The sequence below is a fragment of the Vicugna pacos genome, chromosome 16 (genome assembly GCF_048564905.1).
Source record: "Vicugna pacos chromosome 16, VicPac4, whole genome shotgun sequence".
In the NCBI taxonomy this organism is placed as follows: Eukaryota; Metazoa; Chordata; class Mammalia; order Artiodactyla; family Camelidae; genus Vicugna; species Vicugna pacos.
The window spans coordinates 18,518,077-18,529,386 of record NC_133002.1 but is presented as its reverse complement, the minus strand read 5'-3'; the positions used below and the strand labels follow the sequence as shown (position 1 = coordinate 18,529,386).

Below are 11,310 nucleotides of genomic sequence, written 5' to 3'. Positions count from 1 at the left end.
ACAGGAGGAAAAGTCCTGTCTCGTATCTGTGAATGCAGTCCAGCTCCTATGATTAAACTCCAGACTCAGTTCTAGGGTATAATGCAATGAACTTGACTGGGTTCCATATTACTAGCGACAGCTCTGACATTTAGATAAATAGGAGCTTTTCCTTACCATCTTAAACATTTTGTTTTTTATAGAATAAAATAATCCAGATGTCTGTTTTATAATAAGCAGGATGAAAATGTGCATCTATAATATAAATAATGAAGGATGAAGAATAGAGGATAAAAAGAATCTAAGAACCAGAGCATCTGTTTCCCAGTCCTGCTTGGCTGCTGCCTCACTATGTTAGGCCTTTGCAAAGGCCTCTGGGGAATATTGTTGAAATGCAGATTCTGGGGACTGACGTTTTGTATCTCTAACAAGCCCCTGGGCGTTGCCTCCATTGGTGGTCCCCAGGCCACAGGTAGAGTTACATGATCTGAGTCAAATGCTTCACAGATTTCTGTCACCTGCCATTTCACTTCCTTCAGGCCTCAGGTCAAATGTCAACTTCTCTCCATGGTCTCCCCTAACCATGCGAGCTAAAATGACAGTTCACACTGTCACCTCATTTTCTTCATCGCATTTCTCCATAAATTCTGTGATATTTATGCATTTATAATTTGTCTCTTTTCTGTAGAGTGTAGGCTCCTTGAGGGCAACAGCTTTATTTACCTGTTTATTTCTTTTCTTTACTTACTGTGTCCTCAGTATATAAAGGAGTGCATGGCATGTAAAGGAGCACAACATGCTGCTCTGTGAATGAATGGCTGCCTGGCTGGCTGGCTGGCTGGCTGGATGAATGGATGGATGGCTGGCTGGCTGGATGGATGAATTTTCCTCCCCATCATGAGATGTGTGATACCTTAGAATCCAGGGCCTTCTGAAAGATTGAACAATCCCACCTTTGGACTAAGAATAGACAAGAGCACTGTTGGTAATATCTAGATTCAACTTGTCACAGAATTTGATGTAGACTAAAGGCAGTCTGCAGCTCTGCCTTATCTTGGCTCTTGATATTTTGCAATTTCCAAATCATTATAGTAAAAAATGATAAGAGTACAATCTTGTCCAGAGAAATCAAGCATTCTAGGCTTTGAAAGACAGTTTCTCAGAATTTCATGAGTAACTAAAGCTACTTAAGGAACCCTTCCAAATTATTTCACCTAGTACCAGGAGATAGAAAACCCTTCAGCCCTTCCTGTTTATATTCATCCTGTCACAACACAGAAGAAATTTTGTAGGGACAAATTGAATTACAGTTCCAAACAAGGGGAGCTCCTAAGGACACAATCACAATTGCAGCTCTTGGGCGTGGAAACCACATTGAACAAAGGTCAACCAGAAGTGTAAGGCCTAGTCTGTAAAACACCAGAAAAGGCAAATGACAATTGTAATTGAAATTTAAGGAATTCTTGTTTTATTCTGGGTAGAAAGGAAGCAGGAGGGTCTATGGGATTCTCTTCTACCACCTCATACTAAACATAAGTGACTTTCATCAAAATGGCCATTTTCAAATTGTATTTATTTATGAAATAATTGTATGAGCACAAATTGTGTGAATGTATTTTCTTCATCATTTCAGGATCAAGCTTTGTATTTTAAAATATTCCCCCTAAATATCTTGTCTTTCTTATGTGCAGCATACAGCAGAAGGCAATTACACAGAAGAGCCATAGATCATGAAGAGATCTTTTTGCAATATCCTAACTCTAAATTTAGAACAGATTATCTTAATCAAATTAAATAAATCACAAGCTGCTAAGAAAGAAAAGATGTGAGTCTGTTACGGAAATGACAGGCCAGCCAAGAAACAAGCACCACTCGGAGGGTTGGAGTACTCAGATTTATTACGCCGGCGGGCTCAGAGGGGCTTCTGCTCCGAAGCTCTGAGCACCTCCAAGACGTGCACATGAGGTTTTATAGGGTTAATTACAAGTATGGGGCTATTAGCCAATAAGGTTCAAACAACAAAAAGCAAGGAATCAGTACACTGGAGCTTATCAATTTGGAACAGATCACGTTACTGACACTTGTTGAGCTTGGATTTACGAGTTAGCTTGTTAGCCCAGTAAACTGACACTAAACTTTAGATTTACAAGTTAGCCCGGCAGAACTTATATCAGTAAACCGATACTTATCACACTTAGATTTGTGACTGAGCTCGTTAGCCCAATAGACTGACACTAAACTTCAGATTTATGAGTTAGCCCAGCAGAACTCAGATCAGTAATCCGACACTTGTTGCACTTAGATTTGTGACTTAGCTTGTTAGCCCAGCTGGGCTTTTCCTTCACATTCCCCTCTCTTGATGTTTTCACAACCCTTGTTGGAGTAAGCATCATCATTTACCTGTTGCAGGGGCTCATAATTGGAGGCTAACATCTGAAGTTTTATAGCCTCTATCCGCTCACTGACAAAGCGGGTCAGGAAGTTTAGGACACAGGGCCCAAACAGCAGAACTGCAAAAATCAGGAGTAAGGGACCTATGAACGGTGCCAGCCAGGATGTCCAGCCCCAGGGGCCTGTCCATGGGCTTTTATCTAAAATATGTTTTCTTTTTTCCACTCGGTCTTGTAACTCTTGAGCCATCCCTCTGACAATTCCTGATTGATTGGCATAAAAACAACACTCTTCATTTAGAAAGAGGCATAGTCCCCCCTCTTTGGCCGTGAGTAAGTCCAGACCCCTCCTGTTTTGTAAGACCACCTCGGCGAGAGAGTCAATCTGATTTTGCAGAGTTCCCAGGGTTTCTGCTATTTGTTGGAGATCGTGGCTGAATTTACCTGTAAGCTGATAATAGTAATAAGAGGAAGAGGCGATGCCCCCGATTCCTGTGCCTACCCCTGTTGCCACTCCAAGCCCCACTAGCAAGGGGATCAATTGTATAGCTCGTTTTATTCTCCGTGGATGTTGGTGAGTTATGACAGGGATGGGCAGACTTTGATTATTAGGCATAATGTCCATTCGGGGAGTGAGATAAGCCAAAGCACATAACCCTGCCCATCTGGCAGGGAGGCACCAGTAGGCAAATTCACCACATACAAAATAAGTCCCGTTATTAGAACACCATCTTTGTGTGGGTTGGCACCCTAGACCCATACAGTGAGAGGTTTTAATACATTGATTTATAGTTAGATTGCCCTCTAAAGGATTAGTTCCATTGTTGAAATAACATTCTGGTGCCTTGTAGGCGAGCTGTACCCAGTTCAGCCTGGAACTCCTAGTGGTAGAAACGGCATCGCTATGAGTTGTGGTGAAAGTCTTAGTGAGGTTTGTCAGAGGTAAAGCCAGGTGCTGGATGGGGCCAGGACGCAAGCATAGCCAGCAATCTTTAGCCAGGTCTGGATTGGAATGATTGAGAATCCCATGGACTGCGGCTAACAGCCCATTTATTTGTGGATCCAGATCCCGAGGCTCGGCTAAAGATGGAATTTTATTGGCTTCCGGGTAGGTAATAACTTTCGGTGTTGCCTCTGGACTGCTTGTTGTACTGCTTGCCGGCGTGTCTGGTCCTGTACGCCCCCTCCATCACTCATCCCATAATGTGTTTGCTTGGTCCAGCACACCAGCTTGCCGGGTGTGCCATAGCATTTGATGCTAGATACATAATAAGCCTTAATTGTGCCAATCCAGTAGGATTTTCCCTGATATGTGCACTCTGAAGCGGAGTCATAGCATTGACTTGGCTGATAAGTATAAGCTGAAAATACAGGCCGGTATATGGACCACCTGTCACCCGGTTCCATGCAGGTGCACTGTACAGCCAAGGAGAGTGAGGACATTAGCATTAGTAACATCAGCCTTATGATTATCTTAGACATGATGCTGCGGTGATGGCACTAATTATAAGAAGATATAAAATAGCTATCAGGATTTTATGGCCTATGTTCTAGTCAGGTGGGGTGGCGCTAGCTAGCCCCACTGCTAGTACGCAGACTGGTATAGAAAACAAGGAAAGAGGCAAGGGAGCACAAAAGAAATATATTTAACAGCTGCGTTGGGCTTTCCTCAAGCTTCGGCCGTGCGTTGACTAGCCAGCTTCCGGGTGTGGCTAGAGCAGGGCTCGTCGATCCTTTTCTGGTCCCTCTTGATCTTGATCTTGAGCGGGTCTCCCGGGACACTCTCAATTTTCCAGGGACCCTCTGTCTGAGGTGCAGTTGCTCTCTTGACTTTGGAGTGGTGGATCCAAGGGACGATTCCTGCAACTTTAACAGCTGTAGGAGTAGTTAATACCACTAAATATGGTCCCTTCCATGTTGGTTTGAGAGGTTCCTTTTTCCAATCCTTTACCCATACCTGGTCACCTGGTTTATGGGGATGTACTTGAACCCCTAATGAAATGGGGGTTTTCTCTATCACCCAACCCCAAACTTCTCGTAGTACTTTTTCTAGTCCCAACAGTTGTTGGTGGAGCCCTAGATTTCCTATTTTTGGGGTGGGGTTTCTCATCCTGACTAAAGGTGGCGGTCGCCCATAGAGGATTTCAAAGGGAGAGTACCCAATATTAAATCTTGGGGTGCATTTAATTCGCAACAGAGCCAGGGGTAGAATGTCCACCCAGGGAAGCTGGGTTTCTTGGCTGATTTTAGCTATAATTTGTTTTAGAGTTCTGTTCATTCGTTCTACTTTCCCTGAGCTTTGAGGCCGGTATGTTGTGTGTAGGTTCCAGCAGATGCTCAGTGCCTTTGCCACTTGCTGTACAATTTCTGACACAAAGGCGGGTCCATTGTCAGACCCGATGGAGGTAGGCATTCCAAATCGAGGGATAACATCCCTGAGAAGAGCCTTTGTCACTTCCCTTGCTTTCTCTGTCCTGGTGGGGTAGGCCTCTACCCACCCTGTGAAGGTGCAGACGAAAACCAGCAGGTACTTATATCCCTTACTGGGCCCAAGTTCAGTAAAGTCCACTTCTAAATCTTCAAAGGGAGCCAATCCACATCGTTGTATTCCCATTGGCCCAGTGAGCCCTTGTTTTGGATTGTTTTGTGCACAGAGCAAGCAGCGTTGGGAAACTGATGCACATAGAGTAGGGAGACGAGAAATTAGGAAATATCGTTTTAAGAGGGCCTCTAAAGCTGTTTTTCCCATATGTGTGGCTTCGTGCTGTTGTTGGACTAAACGATAAGCTAGTCGTTCTGGGATGAAAACCCTTCCATCCGTCATGATCCACCATCCGTCCTTTCTTTTCTCTCCTCGTTCAGCCTGTGCCCACTTGTTTTTATCATGACTATATTCTGGGGCAGTGGGTAGCTCTGGCGCTGCCATACTTTAATTACTGAGTGTTCCCAGGCGGCTGCTTCTCTTGCCTTTTGATCAGCTAGCCTGTTCCCCTGGCTCACAGGGTCATTTCCTCTTTGATGTCCCTTACAGTGAATAACGGCCACTTCCTTTGGATCCCATACTGCCTCCAGTAACTGTAAAATTTTTTCTTTGTTTTTGATTTCTTTTCCCCCAGCAGTCAAAAGTCCTCTCTCCTTATAGATGGCTCCATGTACATGCAAGGTTGCAAATGCATATTTGGAATCAGTGTATATATTGACTCGTTTTCCTTTCCCTTCCCTTAGTGCCTGGACCAGTGCCCAGATCTCTGCTCCCTGAGCAGACCATCCTGGGGGAAGGGACTCTGCCTTTATTACCTCTCGGGTTGTTGTTACAGCGTAACCTGCTCGCCGTTGTCCATCTTGCATGTAACTGCTGCCGTCTGTGAAAAGTTCCAGGTCTGGGTTTTGCAGGGGCTTGTCGGTTAGATCAGGCCTGCTTGCATACACCTCTTCAACGATTTCTTCGCAGTTGTGGTCAGGCTGCCCTTCCCCTTCAGGCAAATATGTGGCTGGGTTTAAGGTTTGCACAGTCTCTAGACGGACTCTTGGATTTTCACATAGAAGCCCCTGGTAGTGGGTCATCCTTGTGTTAGTTATCCATTTGTAACCTGGGCCATTCATCAGGGCCACCACAGAATGGGGCACTTTTACATTTAAAGTCTGTCCCAGTGTGAGTTTGTCTGCCTCATTGACCAGGAGGGCTGTGGCAGCGAGGGCCCGTAAACAGGGTGGCCATCCTGATGCTACAGGGTCCAGTCTTTTAGATAAATAAGCCACAGGGCGCTGCCATGGCCCCACATTCTGAGTTAGGACTCCAAGAGCAGTTTGGTCTCTTTCATGTACAAACAGATTAAACTCTCGTGTTACATCTGGTAAGCCTAGTGCTGGGGCTTGGGTTAGTAGTTCCTTTAATTGCCTAAAGGCATTTTCTTGTTTAGTTTCCCATTTGAGGGTTTCTTTTCCTGATCCAGCAGTTGCTTCATAGAGGGGCTTGGCTATTCTTGAAAATCCGGGGATCCAGATCCGGCAAAACCCAGCTGCGCCCAGGAACTCTCTCAGTTTCCTTTTTGTTTCCGGTCTGGGTATGGCACAAATAACTTGTTTTCGTTCTGGTCCTAGGGCTCGGTGTCCCTCTGAGATAATAAATCCCAAGTATTTGACTGTCTTTTTGCAGATCTGGGCCTTTTTCCATGAGACCTTGTACCCAGTTGTTTGGAGTAACCCTAGGAGGGCTCGAGTTTCTTTCCAACAGTCCTCTTCACTGGGGCTGGCTAACAGCAAGTCATCCACATACTGGAGCAGAGTACAGTTTAATGTTTCCCCAGGGAATTTTACAAGGTCTGCGGCTAGTGCCTCTCCGAACAAGGTGGGCGAGTTTTTAAAGCCTTGGGGAAGACGTGTCCATGTCAGTTGAGTTTTTCCTCCTGTATGGGGATCCTCCCATTCAAATGCGAATATGGGCTGGCTCACAGGTGAGAGTCGAAGACAGAAGAAAGCATCTTTAAGGTCTAGGCATGTAAACCATTTGGCATCTGCCGGAATGAGGCCCAGAAGAGTGTATGGATTTGGCACTGCTGAATGTATTGTAGTGACTACTTTATTTACTTTTCGTAAGTCCTGCACTGGCCTATAATCTGTTCCTTCTGCTTTCTTCACTGGGAGCAACGGTGTGTTCCAGGGAGATCTGCACTCAGTTAGGATTTCCTCTTGTCTGAGGCTCTGTATATGCTTCTGGATTCCTAGGTGGGCCTCTCGAGGCATGGGATATTGCTTCTGTCTGACTGGGCTGGCTCTAGGTTTGAGGTCAATCACCAGTGGTGCCTGATTATGTGTCAAGCCTGGTGGTCCATTTTCAGCCCAGACTAATGGAAACTCTTCCAGGAGTTTGCAAGGATTTTCTTGGAGTTCTCTGCTCTCATACAGACGCCACTCTTCTTCTCGGGGAACTGAGATGGCTAGAATCATAGACTCTCCCTGTAGGGTCAGATGTGCCTGTTTCCCGGGGACAAAGGTAATTTGTGCCCCCAATTTAGACAGAAGGTCTCTTCCAAGCAATGGTATTGGGCATTCAGGCAAATATAAAAATTCATGTGTCACTAGATGGCCCCCTACTTGACAGGATCGTGGTTGGCAGAAATGGCGGGCAGTTGAGTCCCCAGTAGCCCCAATAATAGTCACCTTTTTTTTTTGGTCAGGGGGGCTACAGGTTGGGTCACCACAGAATACTCTGTTCCTGTGTCTACCATAAAAGTCATTGGTTGGCCCCCTATAAACATCTTGACCTTGGGCTCCCGGGGGCCCAGGGGCAGGGAGCCCGGTCTCTCCTATTCTGAGTTAACCCCAGCCAGTCCGATGTGATTACTGGCTGGTGGCTCCAGCTGATAAGTAGGCCTTTTAGGGAGTGCTCTCTTTCCATCCTTTCTGTTTGGGCACTCGTTCTTCCAGTGCCCAGTCTCCCGGCAGTATGCACATTGGTCTCGGCCCAGGGGCATCCATGGTTGGGGTCCCCTCTTCCGGGGTGGTGCAGGGTTCTGGCTGAAGCCTGCTTTCCCCAGGGCTGCTGCAAGGAGCGCGGCTTTCTGCTTCATTCGCTGGTCTGCTTCTCGTTGGGCTTCCCGTTTTCGGTTTACAAAAACTTTGTTTGCTACTTCCAGCAGCTGTGTAGCGTTCATCCCTGCGAATCCATCCAGTTTTTGGAGTTTCCGGCGTATATCTGGGTATGATTGGGCTACGAAGGCAGCGTTGACCATCCGTTGGTTTTCTTGGGCCTCAGGATCAAAAGGAGTGTAGACTCGGAATGTTTCACACAGTCTCTCATAGAAGTCAGTGGGGGTTTCGTCTGGCCTCTGGGTCACTGTGGTCGTTTTAGACATGTTAGTTGGCTTCTTGGCTCCTGCTTTTAGCCCTTGTAGGATGGCCTCCCGGTACTCACGTAGTGCTTCTCTTCCTTCTTGAGTGTTAAAGTCCCAATCTGGTCTGGTGTCAGGGGCACGTGTCATGGCCCACGCCTCAACATCCATTGTGTCCCCAGGGGCTCGGCCCTGCAGCCATTTTCGTGCTTCAGTGAGAATGCGTCTCCTCTCCTCTGTATTGAAAAGAGTCAGAAGCAGCTGGCAGACATCTTCCCAGGTGGGCCGGTGAGAATGGAAGATAGACTCTATGAGGTCAATCATAGCCTGTGGCTTTTCAGAGTAGGAAGGAGTGTGATGGCGCCAATTGAGAAGGTCTGTGGTGCTAAAGGGTTGGTAGTAGAGTACGGGGTGCCCAGGCTGAACAGTCCCGTCTTCCCCAACTTGCTGTGGCCCTTGTGTCTCCCGCAGCGGCATTTGGAGGGCCGATGGTGCTGGCTTCACGGCTTGTGTTGAGCGGAGTCTCCTTCCTACCGGCTCAGGCTGGGGGCTGAGTTCTGCCTCTGGGTCCTCAGGTTGGGGAGGTGGTGACACAGAGGGTGGTGGTGTCTCCAATGGGACTGGAGGTGTTTGTGCCTTGGGGGCATATGGAGGGGGCAGACATATCTCGTCTTCTGCGTCTCCCTGGAAAATCGGTTTTTTTCTGTCTGTCTTTTTGGCCTGGACTGGCTGAGCTGCTAATATCTTGCATTGTCCAGGTCCATTTGAGCAAAACCGAATCCATGGGGGTAGAGTCTGGGCGATATTCAGCCAGGAGTCAATGTAAGGGAATTGATCTGGGTGGCCTGGGGTTCCAGTGATTATTTGATAGACTGCTCGCACTGTTGCTAGGTCCAGAGTTCCTCCTGAGGGCCACCCGACTCCAAAGGCAGTCCATTCAAGCTCACACAAAGTGCGCAGCCTGCCAGGGGTCATTCAAATTCCATAGTCTCCTGAGAACCCCTTTTTGAAATTCTTAATCATGCAGTCTAGAGTGGTGGGTTTTGACTTAGAGCCTCCCATTCTTTTAGATATTTAAGGATAATAGTTCTGTTGCTTTAGATGTTTGGGAAGGTAGCCTTTATATCTTTTTCTTCTTCACTCTTCAAAACACCGGAGTTCCCAGAGAGACTGCTCTCTTGCTGGGTCTATGAGTTGTTTTAAGGCTAACTTGGTCAGGGACTCTGGGTTCCAGTCTCAGCTGATGTCTCTGGATCTCAAGGCCTCAAGCAGTTTCAGGGACTTTCTTCATTAAATTCTCTCTATATTCTGAACTAACGTATCAGGGGCGTGGGACTGACGGCAGATGGCAAAACAAATGGACTAGAAAAGGGACCTCCAGGGCTGGGCAAGCCCGGTCCTGAAGGAATTCATCTTTTAAACTTACGTCCTGGATGTCTGGGGCTAGGCAAAAGGGGCACTACTTGGGTCAGTTCAGTAGGGGAACAATAAGTCTCGGGTGTTCTGTGACAGAGTCAGGTAGGAGACTTTCTCAAAGAAATAGCATCCTAGCCTCCAAGGGCACAGGGGCGTTGACTCATTGGCTATGTCCTTTTCCCTCCCAGTGTAGCCACCCTGTGCCGGTGTCGCAGACAAGACAAGGGAGGGTTTTCGTTGCGTCCGCCTGGCCGCTCCCCTCGCGGGGACGAAGGTGCCTCTTAGCTTTGGCGGGTCAGTATAAGCCGCTGACTCCGATCGGGACCCTGAGGGACCGATACCGCCCTGAGCCGTATGAGGTCACCACGGAACCGCAGGTTGGGACTCACTCGAACTCCGTAGCAGAATGCCGTGGAGCTACAAACTCGAGCCTGATCGCATGTTTCACAGGCCGCTCATTCACTCACACATACACACATACACACACACACAGAGGTTAACAACATTCCTCCCACCAATACCAATATCCTATTTCCTGTAGGAGGGGATCAGCCTCCTCTTCTGTCCACTGGGACAGGACCTGATTCCTGACCTGATTCCTGATTTCCCCGTCTGAGTTACCATCAGACGGAGAGCCTGTAGGAGGGGATCAGCCTCCTCTTCTGTCCAATGGGACAGGACCTGATTCCTCCCGGGGGATCCTACCTTGTCCGGACGGCCACCTGGTGAGTCCGTCCGTCCCTCCACGGAGTCTGGCTCTGGTTGTAGCCCAGCCACCCGGGGGGCCGAGTTGTCGTCATGAAAGAGAACCCGGAATACCGTCGGGTGGCGCCTCCTCGTTCGCTGCCGGAGTCCCGTCCCCCGGTGGGCCAGAGCCACCAGTCCAGCGGCTCAAGGGGCCGGCGTGGTTGTATCTCGCTGGGGCCTCCAAAAATGTTACGGAAATGACAGGCCAGCCAAGAAACAAGCACCACTCGGAGGGTTGGAGTACTCAGATTTATTACGCCGGCGGGCTCAGAGGGGCTTCTGCTCCGAAGCTCTGAGCACCTCCAAGACGTGCACATGAGGTTTTATAGGGTTAATTACAAGTATGGGGCTATTAGCCAATAAGGTTCAAACAACAAAAAGCAAGGAATCAGTACACTGGAGCTTATCAATTTGGAACAGATCACGTTACTGACACTTGTTGAGCTTGGATTTACGAGTTAGCTTGTTAGCCCAGTAAACTGACACTAAACTTTAGATTTACAAGTTAGCCTGGCAGAACTTATATCAGTAAACCGACACTTATCACACTTAGATTTGTGACTGAGCTCGTTAGCCCAATAGACTGACACTAAACTTCAGATTTATGAGTTAGCCCAGCAGAACTCAGATCAGTAATCCGACACTTGTTGCACTTAGATTTGTGACTTAGCTTGTTAGCCCAGCTGGGCTTTTCCTTCACAAGTCCAGTTGGTCTTTGTTCTTGCCCCTTGCCAAGGGTGAAAAAGAGAACAAGTTATCTCGGTTCTGCTAAAGTCTATGATTTTGGTCAATTAGTAAAGCAGTCATTTCAGCCAAAACACACCTGCTAATTTTCTTGCTCGTGGAAAAGCAAATTGTAAGACTTGTGGATGATTGCTTCCACAACAGAAAGCCCTACACCACTTCTGAGAAGAAGCTGTCTCTCATTTCCAGTTGCTTCTCAAGCA

The 11,310-nt window shown here is 47.5% G+C and overlaps 1 protein-coding gene across 1 annotated transcript; it reads right to left on the bottom strand.

The window, feature by feature from the left end:
* Positions 1–7,258: 7,258 nt before the first annotated feature.
* Positions 7,259–11,310, bottom strand: LOC140686057 (uncharacterized). The gene is made up of 2 exons (XM_072938597.1): positions 11,187–11,310; positions 7,259–11,090 (listed from the first exon to the last, which is right to left on the bottom strand). Exon 2 carries the CDS (start codon positions 9,173–9,175, stop codon positions 7,676–7,678), a length of 1,500 nt encoding a protein of 499 aa, XP_072794698.1. The 5' UTR covers positions 9,176–11,090; positions 11,187–11,310; the 3' UTR covers positions 7,259–7,675.

What these genes read in the sequence shown, in the direction of transcription:
- LOC140686057 (XM_072938597.1), bottom strand. Translation starts at nt 9,175, where the DNA reads ATGACCCCTGGCAGGCTGCGCACTTTGTGTGAGCTTGAATGGACTGCC.